This window comes from Ambystoma mexicanum, chromosome 1q (assembly GCF_040938575.1).
Source record: "Ambystoma mexicanum isolate Mex_15411 chromosome 1q, UKY_AmexF1_1, whole genome shotgun sequence".
NCBI lineage: Eukaryota > Metazoa > Chordata > Amphibia > Caudata > Ambystomatidae > Ambystoma > Ambystoma mexicanum.
Window position 1 is genome coordinate 91,458,449 of NC_090922.1, and position 25,701 is coordinate 91,484,149.

Below are 25,701 nucleotides of genomic sequence, written 5' to 3' on the forward strand. Positions count from 1 at the left end.
CCATGCTGCCCAATTTAGGAGCCACCAGGACACTCTTCTCCAGCCATTGTCACAAGTCAGACAAGTATAAAATAAAGAGAAAAGGCGTCAACAGGCCTCCTTGGCGCACCCCCTTTCTATTTTCATAGACTGAGAAAGGAGACCTGATTTGGACAGGCAGACTTTTAGTGATGATCTTTGATGCAGTTTTATCAAAATAGATAACAAATTATCTGGAAGACCCCAAGATTTTAGCTTCTGCCAGAGTTTATTTCTATTAATGGTATTGAAAGCCTGGGTAAGATCAACCCAGGCTCCGAATAGGGGGGTGGCTCCTTTTGTGTATGTCTCTGAACTTAAACAGTTGAGGATTAGAGTACTGAGGGTGGCAGAAAGTCCTCTTCCAAAACCTGTCTGTTGCTTAGGAATAATGCTAGTAGCCTCCGTCCATTTTTCTAATTCGCCCAGTATAATGCCCGAGAAGATCTTCCCATCTGCATCAAGGAGCGATATGGGTCGATAATTCGGCTGGGATTGTCGATCGCCTTTCTTTATAGATGGGGATTATGATTGATTGCCGCCATGATTATGGAATAGTTTTTGTGAGAATGATCTTATCAAATAGGTTCTTCAGGACTCGGGACCACAATTCTGGGTTTAGTTTGAGCACTGCATTACTCAAACCATTAGGCCAGGAGCCCTAGAGGCAGAGGATTTTTTTATTAGTTTTTAAATATCCTCCCAAGGACCATATTGAAGATATTTCAAGATTGTGTTCCCGAGGATGAAAAGAGCTGTATACTACGGAGAAATGGTTTGTCCGGGTAGATTTCTGAATCATAGTGTCCTGGGATTGGCAAACTGATGTTTTCGTTAAGCTCACAAATGACCAAAAATTGCGGGAATTTCTCGCACAAACGGCTTTCAACATTTCTTCCCCCTCTTTCTGTCTCCTCCATATGATCTCAGCCAATTTCTATAATTGTTATTTAAAGATCTTATTTCAAGTTCAAGGGTTTTAGAGTCATGTACGGTTCTCCTTAGTATCGCACTTTGACTCCTCTTGTTTTTTTCTTTCATAGATACGGAGTCAAAGTGATATTTATTCTGTTGGCGAGAGATAATACGACCAGAGAGGGGGGGGTTTAAACCCCATAGAAATTGACTGAAATGGGAAGGCTCACAGTAGTCCCCCAGTTGTTGATCTGTGAGCTCATTGATTATTAAATCTAATTTGCTATTAGGAGTATGTCCGGCTCTCTCAAATCTCTTCAGGCAGTTACCCGCAGAATTCACAGATAATTTCTCTGAGTAATACTGAGATTGTGTTCTATGCTTAAGGGAAAAAGTGGCTTCTAACATGCAATGGTCGTCTGCGTTTCCCTCTGTTATTTTGAATTCTCTGCAATTTTCAAACATTTGAAAAGAGGTAAAAGCATAGTGAATCGTTGAAACCACCCGATCCCTCTGCCAGGGATATCACCAAGGATATTACCATTGAGCATTCTTAGTTCTCGATCTGTCATAAAGCTACACCAAGCATAGCCTCTATCATTCATCTCTTTTTCTGATACGTTGTTCCTAGTTAGGCACTGGGAGTTGAGATCACCCATAATGATCAACTGGTCGTCCGGAAAACAGACTGAGAAATCCACTAGAAGGTCAGACAGGTAGCCCAGGAATTCAATTAGAGGGGTAGACACAAGGTTCCAATACAGGTTATGATCCAGTTGGAACCCAGATCAGCCCCTCTTCTTAACACCTTGATTGCCAGTATTCCCTTGACATCACTAGATAACAAGTTAGAAGCCCCAGACATCAAATTACTACATAGAATAAGAAGGCCACCGCTAGGACACCCTTTCAGTCCTCTTGATGCCATCGGCTGAAAGGAGGAAAAACCATCAACATTTAAGACATCTGAAGCCAAAGTTTCTTGAAATAGGACCACATGAAAGTTTTGTAAGATATAGCACTTCTTGGATTGTTCACAGAAAGAGCTAAAGCCTCTTGTATTCCAAGATAGACATCTTACTTCCTCCTCAACTAGAGCTTCGGTTCCAGTAATCGGAGCTTCAGAAAAACTTGTGATATAATTTCAGGGACACATTCCCACATAGCTGGAAGTGATGTAGAAGGATTTAAACTATTCACCACTTCAGGGGCTTCCTTTCCCTTTACTTGGGGGGGGAACAGTTGAAATGTGGAAGCCTCTTGATAACCAATCTTCCTTTGCTCCTAGGATAGTTTCAAATGCCAACCTTTAGGTCATACGAAGCTCTGCCATATTTGTCACAGATTGGAGAGAAAAGCTCAGTTGTTGAATGTCAGTAGTTGAGTCATTTAAGAGCTGGCATGGTATTCATTTCCTTTAACACCCTTGAGCGATTCAGGGACGAGCCCTTCCCCGAGTCGTTAGTAGACAGAAAGACTGCGAGGCCTGTGTGTGTATTTTGCAAAGAGTGGTTCCTACTTAGAGGATCCTGACTCATTCTTTTGTTCCATTTGTTAGCCCCATCGGTCATATTCTTTTGCATTGGATTGACCCTTGCTGACGGCTCTTCTATTTGGAGAGCAGATTGCTGTTGCTTGATTGATGAGCAAGTAGGTGGTATAGAGGTAGTATTTTGGTTCGCCAAAGCATCAGCGGGCTTCTGGGGAATCTTCCCCGGCTGAAAAGTCTTCAGGAATATGGGTGCAACTTTCTTATCTGATGGGGCGGTTTTCAGTAGCTTTTTAGGTTTCAGAAAAATCGGAGCGATCTTCCTAGGAGGCAATACAGGTTCTGTTTGATTGCCGACTGTAGCCCTGGGTAGTTGTAAACTATTACCTTTAGGGTCAGCATTCATTGGGTTTTCATCGGCCGGCTTTTGTGGATTGTTGCAGGCCTTTTTCTCCGAACCATTCGGACGTGCTTTTTTTTGGGCCTCTATGATCGCTTCTTTCTGATTCTCTGATCCACCATTCCTGTGGTTCATCTTGTTCTTCCTTAACTTCATTTGATCCTGGGCAACCTTCTTTGAGGGGCTTTTAGATCCTTTCATTTGTCTCTTGCTCCGTTTCCTCATTTTTCCATTTGGTTTCTTCCCCCCTATTCTCCTGGTTCCCCTCCGGGATACTGTCCATATTAAGTCCATCCTCTATGACAGTAGGAGGCCCCTCAGACTGTGCTAATTGAGCTAAGCGTATAAATTCATTAATTGCGGAACTGGACAGAGGAGTATCATTTGCTTCTAAGTTTGAGATGTTTGGATGGTGATACTGCCTGCAATTAATACAACCAGTATTATCCACCCCTTTTGCAAATTCATCCACTTTCTTATTCAGATTGGTCATCTCATCTTATTCAGTCAGCATATTGATTGGTTAGCAATTCCATATTCCCAGCTTGTGAGTCCAGTATCGTAGTCAAAACATTAGCCGTTTCCCCCTTGTATCCGTTGATAGCATTTTTTAAGGCTACGTTAGACGTATCATTCAGTTTGAATTCTTGTGTGACCTCCAATAGAATTCCAGTTGCTGAACTTCTTGTTTCAGGTTTTCAAAAACCCTAACCAAGGAGGTCAGCACAAAGTTTAAGGCCACTATAGAGGTAGCCCCTATACATTGGTCCTTATCTTCGACCGGCGGGAGCTCTCTGACAGTGGCATCCCTGTGAGTCGCTGGGGGTGGGAGGGCTGCAAGCATCTTCAGCCTCCTCCCATATTGCTGATATGCCATTCAATTCATAAGAAGCATCAGGGTGTGTTGATGGAGCCCCATCTCTGGTGTGGATAGCTGTTTATTGGTCAGCACGTCTGTTAGGCAGAATCCTGGGCAGTGCCCTTAGGGACCACTACACAAGATAAAGCTACAGGTGGTGGTACAATTTCACCTTTCGTACAAGCCTGTACGTCACAGTTAGACTGGTAGCCGTAGCGGAGCAGCCAGACTTATCTCAAGAGCAAATGAGCAGTAGTGGAGATTACACAAAGGACCACAATTACAGTGAGTAAATACTGACAAGGTTTCCGGTTAAAAAGTAAAAGTACATTTATTCTTTACACCATCCGTTCATAAAACACTTCACTTCTATTAAATCAAATCACACTGTAAATACACTACACACAACTAATTCCTCTTGTTTAGGTAAATTCAAGGTAAATACATTAGGATTTGACAGACCGGTGTTGTGAAACAAAGACGTTACTGGCGGTACCACTTTTTGGCAGTAATGGCAGTTCGGTCTTACTAAATAAACGCGTACCCGTGGAAAGAAATGTTACCGAAGTCAAACACACTTAGCACGAAGAATTAAAACAAGGGAATAGTTAGGAAAAATCACAGGCAATACTTTTGTCAAGGCAATGGAAACAGAGGACTCGCTCTAGGATGCAAATAAAGTCAATAGGCCTGCGCCAGTGTCATGGGAGCAGAGGTTCTGTTGTCGAGGATCGCACGTTAAGAACAGTTTGAGATTAAAGATGCCAGGAGTACTTAGATATTGTCAAAAGGAGACAAAAGTTATAAGAGGGAAGGAAGAAAGGACAAGCCTTCGTGGAGGAAAAGATTAAAGGTGCACAGTACCTTATTCTGCTGAAGAAAGCTGACGCCACGGCAGTTGTTCCTGGCAGTTCCTGCAGACTCACGGGTCTTGGAGCTTCAGTCATGGGGACAAGAAGGAGGCTGTCTGCAGCGATTTGCACTACCAATGGATGAGGCCAGCAGCAGCAAAAGCAACAATGAATAAAAGGTGTGCTTCTTTAATTCAGGAGAGGGCTCTTCTGATGGCTATCCGGACCACTACAGCACTGTGCTGTGATTTCGACCCAGGAGAATATTCTCTGGCTGAAGGAGGGTGAGCTGGTTGATCCCACCAGGCTCAAGGGAAGAAGACTCCGGGCTGGATCTTCTCTTGTCGTTGAAGGGTAGATAGCTCAGGACTGCAGCAGGGCTTCACCGGGACTCGGGATTGCAGCAGCCGTCTTCTTCTCCGCTTCTCTTCGGTTCCTTGCAGCTCCAGTGGTGACTCCAGCCCAAGAGTCCTGCCTTTTATGCCAAAATCCCCCATTCACACAGCCTGGCTGTCAATCACTCAGCAGGGGGGTTGTCCAGCCCGGACAGCCACCTCAGCCAATCAATATAAAGTGTGACTTGGGTCTCCAAGGAGACCCTGTGCAGGGGGTGACTACACCCCTCCCTCACATTCAGCCCACCTAGACACCCAGGCGCCAAAAGGAGAGCTTCTCAAGAGAAGCCTGCCAACCGACGCTGAACAAAGGAGGCAAACCTGGTTTGCAGCACAAAGTAAAACACAAGAAAGATTTTAACAAGAAGAAATGGCGACAAAAGCCAACCGGAGCCAAATTAAAACAATATGGTCAAGCGGGTTTAATGTTCGAGGCTACTATATTAGCCTAAAACATTACCACGTTATATAATATAACCGCAGTAGAAAAGTTAGGTAGATACCACTGCCACCAGCCAGGTTTTAGTGTTAAGGGAGTGAAACAAAGCTCCAAGAGGCACAGATAAAAAGGGATAGTAGTTAACCCTTTCCAATACTCCATTTAAGATGGGGTGTACTGGATTTGTGGTAAATGTGACTATATAAAGTTAATGGCAACTTTACATGTTTCTGGGGGACAGTAGTCAGCCCCAGAAAAATGGAGTCAGTGGGAAGTCTAAAAGACAACCCTGTGTTACTACACTGAAGGTGCTGTGTAACAAACAAAATAAAAAGATGATGCCTAGGGAGTTGGTGAGACTCCATAGCCCATGAGCACAAAAAGTACAACACACATAAATACACTGTAAGAGAGGGAAAAAGGTTCACACTCTTACCAAGTGGAAAAAAATAAACCCCAGAAATCCAGCAAAGTTGCTGAGGGACTCACTAGGTAAGGGAAATTAGCCATAGAATGAGAATTCTCCCTAACAATGTCCACGGACTGAGGTGGTGGGTGAGGGCTACCTTATTCAGTCTCTTGAGGAAGTGGTAGAGAGTGTGGTATTGTTCCTTCTAAAGTAGGTGGAAAATAGTTTCCAATGGCAGTCTTCATTGTTGTAGCCGTTAAAGTGTAGTTCAAATTTGAGGGAAGAACATTTCTCACCAGTGGATTTATTGGTGTTGAAGCATTGGTTGTAATCACAGCAGACCTTACATTTTGAGCAATACCCGAGGTTGTGGGTTCTTGCAAATCAATTGCAAAAAAGCTCTTATCTTCCTCAGAGGGCTCCTCCTCCCCCATTTTTGTAGGGCCTAAAAGAAGACCCTGCTTCCTTTGTAGTTAAAGTATAGAGTGACACATTTGCCAGTTGATCCTTCATACTTCTGGGTACAGAAGTCACAGTGCTTCTTAGATTGTAGGCCTATGACATGTTTCTTTATTTTTCACTTCTTATTCCTTGTCTAAACTCTCCGTGTTGTGTGGAGAGAACACAGTAGGTAAGATAAGTGCTGTTAATAAAATGTCCAAATAGCTATTCCTAGTGACTGAGTATGGGTGAGTCAAATGCACTTGCACACAGTCCTCACCCCAACTGAGTCAGTTGATAAGGTATTCAACTCAAAACGATATGGTATGGACTTCAAGATTAGACTTTTGGGGTAAAATTCACAAGTTGCACACAAGTTGATCACTGTGCCTTAATTGAATAAATCAAAAGAGTGCCATAGTGCTGCAGCTGAGATATCAGCTGAGATATGTACAGCCTGGATCAAAGGATTAAACCTGCAGTCTCCCAGCTGAAGCCACTCACAAGGCCTGTGTCCAATCCAATGATCAGGACAAGGCAGTACTGGAAAACCTGTGCCAAAACCTGTGCCAGTGGACCCCCAAAGAGCAACACGAGCGGCAACCTCAAGAGACACACCAAAGCGGGCGTTCTATAAAACCATCTACAACGAACACAATACTCTCACAGTACTCACAGAACTCACTCCCAGTGTGACCAACTCAGATATCAGATATCACCGATAGCCGCACACCAGAGACCTCTACACCGCACAACCCGTTTCACCACGCAGTCGCGGTCGGCGGCCTTTGGTGTACACTCTGCAGTCAGGGGTGAGCGTCCCTCTGTTCTCCCCAATCTCCCGTTCTCCTGTCTTCTCCGCAGCAGCAGCAGCGCTCGCCTCCGTAACAGGCGGAGCGAGTTAGAGTAAAGCACAGTTCTCTTTCCCAAAGAAGCATGTCAAGCCGCACCGTGTGAGCTCACAGGAACAGGACCGAAACAAAAAGCTCAACAACGCCCGCTTCGGACGTGAGTGGCTGTTCTAAAAGAGTCAGGTTTAGGGAGGACAGATTTAAAATTAGAAAACAACTTGATCTCATTAACTGGTTGATTTTAGGATAGAACACCTGCCTATTAGTGGTTAGGCTTTCAGTTTATGATATTTAATTTTACTTTGGTGTTTTCTATCTTTACTTTTCCTCTTTATTCATCTTTTCTCTTTTATTTGTTTCCCTCCATTTAGATTATTAGCTTTTTATGGTTTTTAACCCATTTTATTCAATAGTATATGGGTGCTTTTCTTATGTACATATTATTAATTTTTTCCTTTATTTCGTATTTCTTTTGTTTTTTTCTCTTTGCTGTCTTCTTTTAATGATCTGTTCATGATATCGATTGTATGATATTTCTTTTTTAAAATGCTAGGATACAGCTACCAATTACATCAGCTGCACACTTAACTGGTGCTCCCAAGCACCCTACTCTCTCAACTGACCTGGACTGCTGTCCCCGAGGGCTTTCAACCTACCAGCGCTTTGAGGTCATACCAATGATATATAGAGCGATATATAAATGCCAAATAACATAACAGAACATATCCTACTGGAATAAGGATGAGGATAGATAAATGTGGGGGTAACATCTAATTACTTACCTGGTAATATCCATGACACCTACTCCAGGCTGTCCACATCCCAATCCTGCACCCCAGTGACTTGTATCTCAACCAGCACTGTTTTGGGTCTTGGGTAGTCACAGGATGTGGTCCTCTGCTTTCTTTATCTTGCTGCATGTTTCAATCTGTCAGTGGTGTTTTTGGGTACCGAGGCTGAGCATCATTACTTCAATTTCTCCAGTTGAATAGGTAGCCACGGTCTGGTTTACTTCTTGACCTGTACTACATTGCCACATAAAAATTGGTTTGTCAGGGCCAACACTGTGATAGGTATCCGTTAAAAGGGTCTGCAGTAAATTGCTTCATCAGTGGTTTTGCATTTGGATACAGTCCTTGGCAGAACCTTCTGTTCAGCTTGCCTAGCTGTTCATCCAACAGATGGATGCTACGCTCCCTTTGCAGGTCTGCTATTCTTGTAACAAGTAGGGCCGTATTGTACTTTTTAAAGAGACCTCAGATACTGGCCTTCGCATTTGCTCCATGGCAAGGAGGCATATGTCAGGGGGGGTCTGATAATAAACTAAACGTTGATTTTTCTCTAAACAAGCAAGGACTTTGTCTTCAGGAGTGGGTACGGCAGCTTGCCAAATGCTTTCACGGGAGATAGTCATAATTCGAAGGGCTTTTATGGGTACAAGGGAAGGGAATGAAATGCAATAAAGTGACAAAGTGTATGTCGGAAGAGTAGCTGTTGTGGCTTCGCTTAGGTCCAACCATACGGCGGTGACGCCGCAATAAAACACAGCACACAGAGCTGCATGTAATACGTCTTCCTTTATTGAACTTCCACTAGAACTGCCCATTCCCCACCCAGCCCTCCCACATCACTTCTTCCCCCAACCTCCAGCCTCCCCAGGTCCCGGAACATACGTCAACATGACATCTCCCCCCCATTTTAATCAATTACTTGGACTTCTCAACATGCTGATGTCCACTGTGAATAACTATGCCATTTCCTCTATGAGGCGGTGAGGTTTGTTTCGAGCTCTCTGTGGTCGAGAGCCACTGTTCGAGAGAGCTGATCCTGCCTCTGTCGTCTACCTCATCCTCCAGGTCTTACAGACCAGTATCCTCTTGATCGCGTTGGTAAGAATCTTCTGATTTTTAGTCAATAGGGACAACCACTCTTCCACTAAGTTGTCGGGTCTCTGACGAGGGGATTCTCTTAAAGTGAGATGAGTTGCGCATGGTGGACCCTCTGGCTCCTTGGGCGGTGACCATGGAGCCCTTCTTTGCGGTGACAAGCAAAGGCTCATTGTTAAAGAAGGAGGTGTGTTTATGTGTCTGTGGCTGTTTCACGGCCACTACATCCCCACTTCCATCTGAGGTTGGTGGGCTCGTCTGCGTTCATCTGCATAGGCTTTCATGCGTTCTTTTACCACATCATCGCGCTCTCTCACTTCTTGGTCCACGTCTGGTCGACTGTCCGCTGTCTTCGCTTGGGGTTCCTTGTCCTGATGTTCCTTCCAAACATGATTTCGGCTGGGGTTTTCCTTGTGGTGCTATGCGGGGTACTCCGGTAGTCCCGCAGGAGCTGATGCAGTACTTGCTCATATGGTTGTCCTGTGAGCTTGGCGATCTGTAGTGCTCTCTTCAGGTTAGCCATGAATCTCTCGATAATTCCATTGGCTTGCGGGCATAACGGAGTGATCTTCCGATGGTGGAATCCCATGTACTCTGCGAACTGTGTGAAGTGGTGTCCGTTAAATGGGGTCCGTTGTCCTTTTTTAGCACCTTGGGGATCCCATACGCAGCAAAGATGCAATCTAGTACTGCTATTACATATTGTGCAGCTGTGGAGGAGACTAGCTGCGTCTCTGGTTACCTGGAGTATTCATCCATGATGATTGCTAGCACGTACTCCCCCCCCCCCCATCAATGGGGTCTGAAGAAATCAGCAGCCAAGGCCTCTCACACCCCTTCTGGGAGTGCTGACATGTGGTTCTGGGTGTCTGTTCGGAGCGATAAGGCTGCAGATGGGGCAGGCACCTAGTGCTTCTTCCACTATGGAATCGAGATGCGGAAACCACACTTTCTGGCGCAGCATGTGTTTGGTGGATACTACGCCTCTATGATTCTCGTGTGCAAGTTCAATTACTCGTTTTTCGCGATGAGGTGGGAATTATCCGTTTGCGGTCCTTTAGTAGTAGGTGATCATCTGAGAACACCAGCTCCTCTTCGACGTGTAGTAGTCTCTCTACTTCCGATTTTATGGCTTCTCCTGCTGCCCTCCCTTTCTCTCTTTGGCACTTCTCCAGAGACCTGAGCTTAGTCCTTCACAGATGATTTGACCGGCTGTGTCATTTTTCACTTCACGGGCTATTTGCTCGGTATCCATTCCTTCTGGCGCAGCTTGATGTGTCAGATATCGAAGGTATCTATCGGCCATGGACGGTTCTGAGACACACTTGGTTCTTGGGCGTCCGGAGAGAAAGTCTGCAAGGTTCTCGTTTTTTCCAGGCTGGTGTGTGATCTCAAAAGAGTAGTCCTGTAGTCTCAACCGCCACCTCGCGAAGCGGGGTGGCATTTTCGCTTGGGGATTGCCGAACACAAACAGGAGGGCTTGGTGATCAGTCACTACTCGAAACGGTTTGCCATATAGGAATAGGTGGAAGTGTTTGCATGCCCACACCACTGCCAAACCCTCCTTTTCTGCCTGAGAATGTGCCTGCTCAGTGGGGGAGAGGCTTCTGCTTGCGTATGCGACAATGTGGGTTTCAGATGTGCCGTTTGGGTCCACTTGAGCTAGGATGGCTCCAAGGCCTTCTTGGCTTGCGTCCACCGTTAGCTCCGTCTTGCGGTTTGGGTCATAATATGACATGTTTTCAGCTTTTGCGACGCGTTCGATTTCAAACGCCTTTTGACATTTGTCGGTCCAATTAAAAGTGGCATCCTGCTGTTAGGGTTCCGTCCCGAAGAAAACACAATGGCTTTAGATTCCCTTTTCCACCTATTGGGAATTCGAGGCACAGATGCAAACAACCACCTGTATCTCGGAAATCGGCTTTCCTGACCCGACCTTTTAGGGTTAAACAGCGCATGAAAAAGCCGTATACTAGGGTCCCATCTGTGCGCACTCGTTCCTTTAAGGAACGTTGTGGGTTGTCATGGAAACGCTGGTTACCAATGCACAGACGTTTACTCCTTGGTTTACGGCGAGGTGCTGCGCAACAAATCTGCTGTTAATGATTTAAGCTCCGCCCAGTCTGCACAGAGCTGCTTCTGAAAGCTACTCTACGTACATATCTTGCTTCTTGGTATTTCGACTCCTTGGCCTATTTATTGGACTCCCTGTTTTGTCTTCTGTTTGGTTCTACATTTTGCTGGTTTTCGACTCGGAACGTTACCCGGACTTCTGTGGTTTCCCTTTTGTGCTTCTGCTCCTGGTTGTTGCTGACTTCAGAGTGCCTTCACAGACTGCCTAGAATTTCTTTTTCTACTCACACGCATCCGGCACCTGAAAGACTTTGCATTCTTGGAACATCACGTATCGGCGTTGGATTTTCTACGGACATTTTCTTGGAACTTGGGTGCATGGATAAGGACTTGGCTTTTAGGAGTCCTCGTTCCGGCGGTATTAGGCATCCTATACTTGGACTTCCTTATAGGCGTCCTTGTGCCAGCGGGAATAGGGGTGCAACAAGACTTCTGGAACTGGGTTCTACTTAATTACTGGAGATTCTATGCTTCAACTCATTTATACCTTTCCTCATTGGTAAGCAGAGCAATTATCCTTGTTCTTATCTAATTTGGCTATACCTGTGCCTGTGTAATAGTCTGTTCTGTTTCCCAGGGTTACACCTCATGTCCTTGCTTAACAGCCTAGTGAGTACCTTGTTGTATTTCTGTTTCAGTCTGCTTTTTGTTGTGTGCCATTTTACTAATCTTCTGTTTTCCTTTGCAGTCAGCAGTGTACCAGGGTGTAACTCATTTTTCGGGCAATATGCACATCAATCTGTCCTTTTGTACTCTTGAGGGGTATATTGTCAGGAAGCCTATATTGCTTCACGACGTGTCAAGCCACCACTTCTGACTTAGCCCTTGGGTCTAACACCTGCTTGCTTAGCGCCCTCAACGGTTCACTCACTGTGGCAAAGTCTAATATAACATGTGCAGTAGCTGGCAAGGCCCAGAAAGCACCTTCGTTCTGACACATTGGCAGGAGGCATTGTCTCATTCAGCGCTGCCACCTTTTCCGGGTCGGGTGTCATGCCGCACTCCGAGAAAATGTGCCCAAAGAACCGCAAGGTGCTGTTCCTGAATTCGAATTTATAGCAATTTAGTGTGAGATTGGCAGCTTCCAAGGCTTTGCAAACTTTTGAGAGGGCTTCATCGTGCCTCTGGACATCCGTTCCAAACACCAGGATATCATCTCTATAATTGAGGCAGTTCGGAATGTGCTTTATTACGTTGTGTACCTCAGCTTGAAATATTTCTGCCGCTGAGGACACGCCAAAGCTTAGCCTTTTGTAGCGAAATAATCCCATGTGTGTGACAAACGTGATGTTTCTGCTTTCAGGGCTCAGGACGAGCAGATGGTATCCTTTCTTTAAGTCCAATTTGGAGAACACCTTGGCCCCATGCAGGAGGTGGATCATGTCTTTTATGCGTGGGGCCATGTGCCTCTCTCTTAGTATGGCTTGGTTGGATCGCCTCATGTCGACGCATAGCCGGATGCCTCAGACCCCTTTTTGGCGACAGGTACCATCGGCGAAACCCAGGTTGTGCGGCCCTTGGCGGGCTCTATTATGTCCTGCTCCAGCAGTTTATGTAACTCACCTTCCACCTTTTTTGTTCTCTGTTAGTGGGGACTTCTGTAGTGTTGGGCAATGGGGCGTACAGAGTTGTCTATATGTAGTTTCACTTGTCTATTTTTTAGTCTTCCAATTCCCTTGAATAGGCTGGGATATAGGTAGTTGATCATCTCGACAGGGTCGATATATTTGTGTACCATGACGTTATATAGTATTGTATGAGCCCCATATCGACGGCTGCCTTGAAGCTGAGAGCACAGCCACTTTGTTTCTGTGGCAAGGATGTGTATGGTTATCCGTTTCTCGTGACCTTTGTAGCGACACAAACCTTCAAATTGTCCTAGGCACCTGAGAGGTGCTCTAGCTCCGTATCCATAAATGTCAACTGTTGCTGGGCTTAGCTTTGGCTTTTGATGTAGTTTGTTGAAGATGTTCTCACTCAGCACATTCACTGTTGCCCCGGAGTCGATGAGAAACTTTGTAGGTTGTTCGTTCAGTTTTATGAGGGTCGGGCGGTGTTCTGCAGCTGTGGGATTTCCCAGTGCATATACATATGCCTTCTTCCATTGGTCGCTTTCCGACAAACTGAGGTCTGATTCCGATGGAGATTGCTCCACTAAGTATCGTACATGGCACCTGGATCTGCGTTCGGGACTCATGCGTGTGACATATATTCTGTGCTCTCTCCTGTCTCTTCTCTGCTACTCTTCCTCTTTGTTCCGGGTTTGTCTGGCCTTGCGGGCGCTGTGAGGCAGAGCTGGGGTGCCTTTGATTCTCACCGGAGTTTCTCTGATTCTGTCCCTTCCTTTCTTGCGGAAGAGCCAGCAGACCGGAGAGACCCTCCTCTCTGCATGCCGTGCACCGCTGGCCAATGGCAGGGCATGTGCCGTCGTGAGGATATTCTAATCCGCATCTGTAGCAGAATGGTTCCTCCATTCTTCTTTCTTGCTGGGGTCATTGCACGGTTTCAGCTGCGTGGAGGTATTGAAGCTTTCAACTTGTGAGTCAACGGCCCTTTCAGCCCGAGCCAGTGCCAGAATCTCATCTAAGGTATGGGATTTTTGTAGTAACTTTCGTCTCAAGGTTTGTGACTCGCATCCCGCGATAATCTGCGACCTCAGAGCCTCCGTGTTGGAATAATTTGCGAAGTCACAGTGTTAGTTTCATTTGCAGCCTCATAACATATGCGTCCATTGTCTCTCCCATGGTCTGCTTGGTGCTATGGAACAAGTGGCGCTCATAGTCCACATTTGTGTGCAGGGTGAAATATGCTGCCAGAGAGTGCTTTAGGTCTTGAATGGAGTCGATTGAGTCGGTGGGCATCTCATTGATGATGTTGCATGTGGTTGAGCCGACAGCCAGCTTGAGAAGGCATTTTGTCTTTCGTCAGCAATGGGCCCCGTGGCCCCCATGTATAATTCAAAGTCCCTTATCCATCGAGCCCACCTGGGTCCCACGTTGCTTGTGTCTGATACATCAAAAGCACCTGGCATTTGGGCGGCCAGGGTGTCTGCCACTCTGTAAGGTACTTGGTCCTGTACCTGTGGTCCCTGTGCTGGTGGCCCCTGAACTTGTGCCTGCAGGGCTTGGCCTCCATCCTGATCCAATATTGTGCTTTTCTGTGTTCACTCCTGGCCCGTGTGGACCTCTTGTGGATCTCACGGCCGCTTTGGAGGCACAAGCACTGTGCGTTGTCTGGTCTGCTCGACGTGCCTTATCCCGTTGAGGAGATGGCCGCCTTATGAGGCACGGGCACCATCTATTCCCCTGGTATCCCTCTCTCCTCCGTGGGCGTGGTCTTCGAGCCCTGGGTGTGCTCCCTTAATCACTGTTGCAGCCCGGGTCCGTAAAAATGTTCATGAAACGTTGGGCAAACGTTCAATGACATCGCCGTCGCCCGGAACGTGTTCCCTCCTGGCCCAGGTTTATGCAAGTTCGGCGGAACGTTATGTCAACGTTCTATTAAATTGCTGCAGCCCGGGACGTGTTCTTGCCCACGTCAGCCTTGGGAGACAAGGGTACGGGGCTTGCACCTCTGTGCCGGACGATGCGGCTGTAACGCTCACCTGATTCCCGTAGAGGCGCCGGTCTTGACTGGGCGTATACCGTATCTTCAAAGGTGATGTGCAACACACAGCTGGCTCTTTTTGGGCTGGACCTCTGTGCACTGTATGTCTGACTTGAAGGGTAAGATGTCTGCAGATAGAAAATATGGGATTAAGGAACTGGGTTATTGAATGTCTCTCTCTTCTTCCCTTTCTCTTCTCCTGTAGAACCCCAAAGGTTAACGCTCTCACCTTAGGTAAGTGAACGCCGTGCTCTCCATCTGCCTGGGGGCAGGGTGCTGTAACCAGTTTCTTCACTGGATAAGGGGAGCAGGCCTCTTGACTTCAGAGGACTGCTGTCCGTCGTTTACTGCACGAACGGTAAGTTTCGAGTAACTCTAATGTCTTTAAAGTCTTTAGTAATGATGTTTCTTGTTTTGCAGGGTTCCGGCGATGGCGGATGACGGGCTGAAGTGAGTTGAAGATGGAGCCCCTGTGATGAATAGAAGCGCCTGGAAGCACGTAAGTAAGCGCTTGTTGCCTGCTTCACGATGCGCTCTAACTGTCTTTTTATTTTGCAGGTACAAGTTCGGAGCGGCTGCAGAGTGCCGTAATACCCACTGGGTTAGATGTGGAAAGGAGTAATGGCATGTGAGTATTAAAGTTCCTTAATGTCTTTAAACGCACCTTGTTTTGTCTTTCAGATGCGGGATGCAGCGCCGAAGGCCTCCGGAGCGTGCGAAGAGTTGGTAAGCTTTTGTCTTTCAGATGCCGGAATGCAGTGTGAAGACCTCCGGAGCGCACGAAGAGTAGGTAAGCCTTTGTCTTTCAGATGCCGGAATGCACCGCGAGGCGTTGGTGACAGCCGATGGACCAGGTAAGTGAAGAGCTGTCACTGAAGACCGTAATGCTAACCTGTTCTTTCTTGTCTTTATAGGTGTTGCTGAAGACTGGATTCAGGATGGTAATTCTTTTTCCTTAGGCCCAGGATCAGATGCAGAAGACACGATGAGCGTTCTGCTGCAGAGGATGCAGAATAACGCAAAGCAAGATTCATCCATCGGGTGTGGTTTAAATAGCCTCCTGTAGTGCTTAGGTGTCTCCTTCCACAGCCACGCCTAGGTAAGAAAAGAGTTCCTGCTTTCCAGAAGAGTTCCAGTGTTCTGAATCTAGGGAGTGGCTCCTGCCCCACCCAACAGGAAAAGTAGTTCCAAACAGAAGAGGATCAGAGGCTCAACTGGCAGGCAAGTAAGCAGCATGGTCTGCTGCAGGTAAGTCCACCCAAGCATTATGAGCCCGGCGCTTCCAGCGCTGGGACTGGGCATATTTATGAGCCCGGTGCCACTGGCGCCAGGACTGGGTCCAAAAGGTCCCAATTGGGACTGGTTGGCACTCGGAACCTGGGTTATGGATCTGCTTCCAAGGGAGTTGGGAAAACCCTGACCTTTTGGAAGCAGAGATCATGACAGTACCCCCCCTCAAGGCCCCTCCCAAACCGGGCTCCTCCGGGGGTTTTGGCTTGTCAGGAAATGTTCGGTGAAATCTTTTGATTAGGCGAGGAGCGTGGACATATTCAGCAGGTTCCCAGGATCTCTCTTGGGGGCCGTAGCCTTTCCAGTCAATTAGGTAAAATAGTTTAGATTTGGAGATCTTGGAGTCCAGAATGCTTTTGACTTCAAACTCGAGTTCTCCATCAACTAGGATAGGTTTTGGAGATTTAGTTAGTCGGGTTTGAGGTTGCACGGGTTTTAATAGAGAGACGTGGAAGACGGGATGTATCTTCATGTGCGGGGGCAAGTCCAACTTGACCGCTACTGGGTTTACTATGGTAGTGATGGAATAGGGACCAAGGTATCTTGGGTTGAATGTGCGTGGCCCTTTTAGAGGTAGATATTTGGTGGATAACCAGACTTGATCCCCTACTTGATATTGAGGGGCTTCCTGCCGATGTTGATCTGCAGCTTTCTTGTATTGTTCTTTAGCCCTTTGAAGGTGAGAAACAGCTTCCTTAAAGGCTTGGGTGATTGTAGAATGCAGGTAGTCTACTGCTGGTGTTTCAAGATCTTGGAGGGGATCCAACTCTGAGGTTCGAGGGTGACTGCCGTACAAAAGAAAAAACGGGGTTTTCCCAGTTCCCGAATGGACAGAGTTATTGTAGGCATATTCGGCTATCCAAAGGATGTCTTTCCAAGTTTTTTCAGTTTGTTGCAGCATGCAGCGTAAATACTGTTCCAGAGTTTGATTGGTCCTCTCGGTTTGTCCGTCGGTCTGAGGGTGGTGGCTGGTCGATAGTCTCACATCAATTTGAGCCGACCGACAGCAACTTCGCCAAAAATGAGAAATAAATTGACTACCTCGATCCGAAATTAGAACCGAAGGAAAACCGTGCAGTCGGACGATGTTTTCGAGAAATTCTCGGGCCAGAGTTGCTGCTGTTGGCAAGCCTTTGAGCGGAATGAAATGCGCCATCTTGGAGAATAAGTCCACGATTACTAGAATCGTATTGTATCCGGAGCATGGAGGTAGATCGGTGATGAAGTCCATAGAAAGCGTATGCCAAGGGCGAGGTGGGATGTCAATAGGGCGTAAGAGGCCTGCTGGTCTTTCCTTTTGACTCTTGTTTTGGGCGCATACTCCACAGGACATTATAAAGTCTCTGATATCTTTTTTCCAAGACGGCCACCAGAAGTAGCGCTTGATCTTTTCTGAGGTCTTGGCCATACCGGGATGTCCTTCCATTAAAGAATCGTGATAACAAGCGATTACTTTTTTCTGTAAATCTGTCCTGGGTAGGTATAATCGTTCTTGGAAATACAATAAGTTGTCCTTTACTGCAAAGTCCTTTCCCTGCAGATGCCAATTCTGTATGTCTGCTGGAGTTACAAGTTGCCTGGCTTTATCCTTAACTTCCTCTATGGATTCTGTGGCGATTACACCCAGAATTCTTTGTTCGGGAATGATTGGTACAGGTTTAGGGTTGATCAAGTGTTCTTCCACTCCCATCCGAGAAAGGGCATCAGCTTTACCGTTCTTTGTACCAGGTCGATAGGTAATTATGAAGTCAAACTCGGCAAAGAATAATGCCCAACGGAGTTGTCTAGAGGATTGGGCTTTTGCGGTTTTCAAATATTGCAGGTTTCGGTGATCCGTAATCACAGTAACGGTGTGTCGGGCCCCCAGCAGATAATGCCGCCAAGCCTTAAAGGCAGACTTGATAGCCAGAAGTTCCTTGTCAGTAATCGTGTAATTGATTTCAGGAGGCGAGAATTTGCAGGACCAAAATGCCACGGGATGCAACTGATTGGTTACCGGGTCCTTTTGTGATAGAACTGCCCCCATGGCAAGGCTTGAAGCATCAGTTTCCACGATGTAGGGGAGTTCGGGGCGAGGGTGTTTTAAGATTGGTGCAGAGATCAATTTAGTCTTCAAATCCTGGAAAGCTTGTTCCGCCTCGGTAGACCATTCAAAACGTTTGTTTTTCTTTAACAAGGCAGTCATGGGCTGGACTATTCGAGAGAATTCGGGGATAAACCTGCGGTAAAAGTTAGCGAAGCCCAACATGCTTTGCACACCTTTTACGGAGGATGGTGATGGCCATTTGAGAACTGCATCGACCTTCTTTGAATCCATACGCACTCCGCCAGGTGATAATATGAATCCCAAGAATTCAACTTCAGTCACGTTGAAAACACATTTTTCCAATTTAGCAAAAACTTTGTGTTGACGCAATCTTTCGAGGACCATTTTCACGTGTTTCCGATGTTCAGATTCCGATGAAGAATAAACGAGGATGTCGTCAATGTAAACAACAACACACACATCTATGAGCTCTCTGAGGACATTGTTCATAAAATATTGAAAGGCGGCCGGGGCATTGCAAAGTCCGAAGGGCATGACCTGATATTCAAATAGCCCATACTTGGTGCGGAAGGCCGTCTTCCATTCATCGCCCTCTTTTACTCGTACCAAGTGGTAAGCTCCTCTAAGATCCAGCTTTGTATATATGCATGCTTTTCTGACTTGGTCCAGGAGTTCAGGGATCAAAGGTAACGGATATCTATTCTTAACGGTGATCTGGTTCAGGGAGCGATAATCTATACAAGTTCTAAGGTCTCCTTCCTTTTTTGGAACGAAGAACAAAGCTGAAGAAGCCGGGGACTTGGAAGGACGAATAAACCCATTTGCCAGGTATTGATCCAGGTATTGTCGAAGGTGAAGGTTCTCAGGCTCGGTGAGGGCATAAATTCTACTACAAGGAGGAGTAGATCCAGGTATCAGGTCGATCTGGCAGTCATAAGACCTATGAGGAGGTAGAGAGTTAGCCTGATCCTTCCGGAAAACATCTTGGTATTCTAGGTATTCGGGAGGTAACTGGGGAGTCTCTGAAGAAATTGCTGCCAGTGCAACACCAGGTGGAGGGTGACAAGTAGAGACACATTCTGGAAACTGGACCGTTCTTGCTCGCCAATCGATCAGAGGATTGTGTTTCTCTAACCAAGGTATTCCTAGAATAATCTGAAACTGAGGGGCCTTGATCACATCGAACACAATCTTCTCATGGTGTCCATCTTGACTTACTAGCGTCACCTCTTGAGTGGTATGCGTTACTGGCCCGGAGGCTATCTCCGTACCATCCACCGTAGTAATGATGTCCTTTACAGCCTTGGGACAAAGAGTTAGATTCATCCTCAAAACCATCTCATGATCCACATAATTGCCGATGGCACCGCTGTCGATGTAAGCTTCAATTGCATGTAATCGATCCGGATTATCAGGGCTAATGAGGACCATAGGTATCACGAAATGCGAGGTCACGGAACTGGTTTTCACGCTCGGCAAGAGGACCTCTATTCTTGTCGGGCGAGGTCGTTTCCCTGCTCAGAGTTTGTAACTTTGGTAACTGCAGCTCCTACTGCCTTCTTGGCAGGTTTCACCGGACAGTCTCGAAGAAAGTGCCCTGAGTTTCCGCAATAGAGGCATAATTGCAACCGTTTTCTCCTTTCCCGCTCCTTTTGTGTTAGAGGACCTTTCAGACCCCCTATTTGCATGGGTTCCCCGGACTCTACTCCTTTGGAAGGAGTTGGCGGTTTGGAAAAGCATCAAACTTGGAACGATCGGCCTTCCTGTTCTGCAGTCTGTGATCTATTTGAACGACTAAGTCTATATAGTCCGAACAATCTTGTGGGGGATTCACTACTTGGGCTAACACATCTTTGAGCTCTCCATGTAGACCTCTATAAAACAGCGTAATCCTTTTGTCCTCAGGCCATTGAGTTTCCACTATCAGTCTGTTGAAAGACGCAATATAAGCCAAAAGGTCTTGATTACCTTGTCGCAACGAAAGAAGCTCATTGTCCAAGGCCTGCCCCTGTGAATGTCTTGCGAACAGTTTTTCCATACTGAGCTGAAAAGCTTGAAAATCATGGAGGACCGGATCATCTTGATTTACTAGAGGGATCGACCAGTCTGCCGCATTGCCACTAAGGTACGAAAGCACAAAAGCTACTTTAGCTTGATCAGTTGGAAAGGCTGCTGGCCGGCATAAGAAATGCAACCGGCACTGATTGATAAATACTGCAAACCTCTTTGGGTCACCAGAAAATCGTTCGGGCGGAGCCAGAGGTACATTCCCAGGTAGGTTGATCTGCACTGGATTCATAGAGGATGTAGAAGGAAGATTTCCCCCAGATGCGGGTAACGGGGTCTGTCCGGCTTGTGACTGTAGCAATTGTCTAGCGAGATCAACTGTTCGCTCCTTGGAAATAATCAGTTCCCTTCTTAGAGCGTTCGTTTCCTGACGGGCTGCATGCACTTCTGCCCTTAGTTCCCCAAGTAACTGGGCTAGCTGGTCGGTATCCGAGGTTTCCATAGCGCCTGGACGGGAGTTTTGTGGTAGGCTTTGCGTTCTGTAACGCTCACCTGATTCCCGTAGAGGCGCCGGTCTTGACTGGGCGTATACCGTATCTTCAAAGGTGATGTGCAACACACAGCTGGCTCTTTGGGCTGGACCTCTGTGCACTGTATGTCTGACTTGAAGGGTAAGATGTCTACAGATAGAAAATATGGGATTAAGGAACTGGGTTATTGAATGTCTCTCTCTTCTTCCCTTTCTCTTCTCCTGTAGAACCCCAAAGGTTAACGCTCTCACCTTAGGTAAGTGAACGCCGTGCTCTCCATCTGCCTCGGGGCAGGGTGCTGTAACCAGTTTCTTCACTGGATAAGGGGAGCAGGCCTCTTGACTTCAGAGGACTGCTGTCCGTCGTTTACTGCACGAACGGTAAGTTTCGAGTAACTCTAATGTCTTTAAAGTCTTTAGTAATGATGTTTCTTGTTTTGCCGGGTTCCGGCGATGTCGGATGACGGGCTGAATGAGTTGAAGATGGAGCCCGTGTGATGAATAGAAGCGCCTGGAAGCACGTAAGTAAGCGCTTGTTGCCTGCTTCACGATGCGCTCTAACTGTCTTTTTATTTTGCAGGTACAAGTTCGGAGCGGCTGCAGAGTGCCGGAATACCCACTGGGTTAGATGTGGAAAGGAGTAATGGCATGTGAGTATTAAAGTTCCCCAATGTCTTTAAACGCACCTTGTTTTGTCTTTCAGATGCGGGATGCAGCGCCGAAGGCCTCCGGAGCGTGCGAAGAGTTGGTAAGCTTTTGTCTTTCAGATGCCGGAATGCAGTGTGAAGACCTCCGGAGCGCACGAAGAGTAGGTAAGCCTTTGTCTTTCAGATGCCGGAATGCACCGCGAGGCGTTGGTGACAGCCGATGGACCAGGTAAGTGAAGAGCTGCCACTGAAGACCGTAATGCTAACCTGTTCTTTCTTGTCTTTATAGGTGTTGCTGAAGACTGGATTCAGGATGGTAAGCCTTTTTCCTTAGGCCCAGGATCAGATGCAGAAGACACGATGAGCGTTCTGCTGCAGAGGATGCAGAATAACGCAAAGCAAGATTCATCCATCGGGTGTGGTTTAAATAGCTTCCTGTAGTGCTTAGATGTCTCCTTCCACAGCCACGCCTAGGTAAGAAAAGAGTTCCTGCTTTCCAGAAGAGTTCCAGTGTTCTGAATCTAGGGAGTGGCTCCTGCCCCACCCAACAGGAAAAGTAGTTCCAAACAGAAGAGGATCAGAGGCTCAACTGGCAGGCAAGTAAGCAGCATGGTCTGCTGCAGGTAAGTCCACCCAAGCATTATGAGCCCGGCGCTTCCAGCGCTGGGACTGGGCATATTTATGAGCCTGGTGCCACTGGCGCCAGGACTGGGTCCAAAAGGTCCCAATTGAGACTGGTTGGCACTCGGAACCTGGGTTATGGATCTGCTTCCAAGGGAGTTGGGAAAACCCTGACCTTTTGGAAGCAGAGATCATGACAGCGGCCCGTCGTGTCTACTACCTTGTACGTGCGCGAGGCTCCTCCAAGCAGCCACAGGACAGACTGCAGCTGTGTCGGTGCGACTCTGCTGCCGCCTCGTCGCCAGTGTTATGGCCTTGCTTAGGCCCAACCATTCGGTGGTGATGCCGCAATAAAACACGGAACACAGAGCTGCATGTAATACGTTTTCCTTTATTGAACTTCCACTAGAAATGCCCATTCCCCGCCCAGCCCGCCCATGCCACTTCCTCCCCCAACCTCCCGCCTCCTCTGGTCCCGGAACATACGTCAACACGTGGTGTTCCTCACGTAGTAAGTGTCACATTGAAGTTGCCTTGGGAACGGGAGGCGGGAGTTGGTGGGGAACTAACGTTGGGAAAGGAAGTGATGTGGGAAGGGGCGGTGAAGGGCAGTTCGTTGTGTATGAGGAAATAAAGAGACGTGTTTATGAAGACCTCCGTGTCCTCGTTTATTTGTGCTGCGCCACTGCGGTTCGGAAGCCAGCCGCAACTAACAGTAACATGACAATTGGTATTTCCACATATTGGATGCGCTCCCAAAAGTAAGTGTTCTGGATAGCCTCTACATTGAAGATTTCAAAAGTTTAATCTTCGTGACATCTTGGGTATGTAATCCCGTTACAGAGTGATGTGCCAACACGTGTTTCGACCTCTCTCGGTCTTTCTCAAGGCAAAGCTCTGTACAGTAAGCATGTGTATGCAAATTCATAATACATAACAAGTCCCCATTCATTAACCAGGACATAGCGTACATGGAACACATACATACAACATCATGAAATATACAAATATACATTACCAGTAGGTTGGAATTAGCATGATCATGGCAGCACATGAAAAATAATAATAATTAACACAATTTAGAGATCAAGACATATCATCTCACCATCAGCATCACTTGTTACAGTTTATATATATGTATTAGACATGATAAAAGAATAATTACTGCAATCAAAATATCATCCTTGATGTATACACATTGTACATGTAATTCCCAATACTCCATTACACCAAAGTGTGTCACTTCCTTATTACCAATCGTGCATATAGTCGCCAAGCGTCAAACCGAAAACCTGCACTGCACACAAAGCCGCACCCATTGGGTAGAAAATTACACTGTATCAAGGTTGTCACATGCCATATTGAGTTGATTAGAACCAATTAAGCTCCATAGACACCGCAAAACGCCATCCGCTAACACCAAAAGTGTCAAGAATTACCCGAATCAAAATTAAAAGAAATACCATTGTTTGAGACGATGTCTAACCGGCTGAGAAGTGTTTTAGTGCCCAAAATTTCTGAAAAGACATAAAATACCTCGATCAAATTCATGAAACCCTAAATCACCTGTGAAAACATTCATTATGAATATTATCTGTTACCTTCCGACATTGATTTGTTTATTTAAATCGTTTTAAACATTCTCCTTCATTACGACATCCCGCTTGGATTAGCCTGTCAATCAAAAAATGAACCAAGTGATCTGTTAAAATAGACCAATTCCGGAAACCAATTGCAATATTTGCTACAAACACCCTCGCTGTTAGTATGGTGTGCCGCTTGCTTACCCCCATAATCTCCCGTCTGCATGAGCCCTTATTTTCAGCCTAGTACAGATCCGAACGCTGTGCAGCCCGCGTCCGAAATGAAAAGGAGAAAAAAATCAAAAGAAAAGCACCCTCCGGACACGTGATCACTGGTCACGTGTGCGGCGCCGTGCGTCAAACCAAAAGAAAAGAAAAAAAGAAGTAGCGATTCGATGGTATTAGGTCACAGGGTAAAGAAACAAGATTGCGTGCACCCAATTCACGCCTAATGCTATGTCTAAAATCAATTATGAAAATTGATTATCTTAAAGAGTCAGCCATATAAATTAATGCGAAAAATAATAAATAATGCCATGTGGATCAATTCAAATGGCCAATTCACGCCTCAATGTTGGATCTGAGAATGACTGTAAATCTTGAATATCTTGTAACGAACAACCATATAGATTGGTACAATAAGTACTACTGCCATGTGGATCAGATACATTAGCCCATGAGTGCAGTATTGGTGCACCGCCTGTCCAATCGACACCCGCCAGAACATGCACGTTCAAAAAAATAATTTTGATTCGGGTAATTCTTGACACTTTTGGTGTTAGCGGATGGCGTTTTGCGGTGTCTATGGAGCTTAATTGGTTCTAATCAACTCAATATGGCATGTGACAACCTTGATACAGTGTAATTTTCTACCCAATGGGTGCGGCTTTGTGTGCAGTGCAGGTTTTCGGTTTGACGCTTGGCGACTATATGCACGATTGGTAATAAGGAAGTGACACACTTTGGTGTAATGGAGTATTGGGAATTACATGTACAATGTGTATACATCAAGGATGATATTTTGATTGCAGTAATTATTCTTTTATCATGTCTAATACATATATATAAACTGTAACAAGTGATGCTGATGGTGAGATGATATGTCTTGATCTCTAAATTGTGTTAATTATTATTATTTTTCATGTGCTGCCATGATCATGCTAATTCCAACCTACTGGTAATGTATATTTGTATATTTCATGATGTTGTATGTATGTGTTCCATGTACGCTATGTCCTGGTTAATGAATGGGGACTTGTTATGTATTATGAATTTGCATACACATGCTTACTGTACAGAGCTTTGCCTTGAGAAAGACCGAGAGAGGTCGAAACACGTGTTGGCACATCCCTCTGTAACGGGATTACATACCCAAGATGTCACGAAGATTAAACTTTTGAAATCTTCAATGTAGAGGCTATCCAGAACACTTACTTTTGGGAGCGCATCCAATATGTGGAAATACCAATTGTCATGTTTGTGTTGTTAAGTGGGTATGAGGTGCCCGCTTTTTTCACAGGGTGCTGCAACCCAAATTTTGGGGTCTAATACAATTGATTCCGGTATATTAATATTGCTCTAGCGCTATTGACCTGGCACACCTTATAACTACTGTGCAACTAACAGTAAGGTTTGCGGTGGAGAAATGTAGAACTATGAGTAATGATGATCATCCTTCAGTAATCACCAATAGATTACACCATATTTGAAAATCCCTAAAGCGCAGTACTCTGATCTTGCCCCCATTCCCAGCAAGTAATCCTATCAGCACTCTACACTTACTTGCCTATCCAAACATCTAGGACTCACCCCTTTTTCAAAGCTCGATAGCTCTCCTTCGGTACTTCATCCTGCCCATTTCGTGCAAGCTGCCCCTATTCCCCACACAGAGTGCATGTCAACCTGTCTCTACTACACAAACCCTTCAGAGAGGCGGCCAGACCTGCTCCAACTCCTTCGTAGATAAGACTTAAAATGTGTCAGTTTACCTTCATGACGCCGACTCCCTGGACTCTTGCGCCTCCAGGTTGAAAGAAGGAAAAGCAGCGGCCCCTGAGCCGTGTGGCCAGATCCCGCTGTAGCCCTCCAGGGCGCAAGATCGTGGCACGAAGAAGCAGCGCCATCCTTGGAAGACACTGCAGAGATAGAAAGCCCGGTGGTTTAACATTCAACGAGAATCTCTGCAACTATTAGATCCAACTGTCACCTCCAGCAAAAAAAGCGGCAAAAACAGAGACGAAAGACTCGGCATAGTTTCACAACAGGGTACCATGCTGGAACTCCAA

At 46.2% G+C, this 25,701-nt stretch overlaps 1 protein-coding gene across 1 annotated transcript in view; it reads right to left on the reverse strand.

Moving 5' to 3' along the window:
* Window positions 1-25,701, reverse strand: part of SPG7 (SPG7 matrix AAA peptidase subunit, paraplegin) — a 980,080-nt gene extending 954,379 nt beyond the window's left edge. The window contains exon 1 of the mRNA XM_069635587.1: window positions 25,405-25,701. Coding sequence (XP_069491688.1) covers window positions 25,405-25,539 — 135 coding nt within the window. The 5' untranslated portion in view covers window positions 25,540-25,701. The remainder of the gene's footprint in view (window positions 1-25,404) is intronic.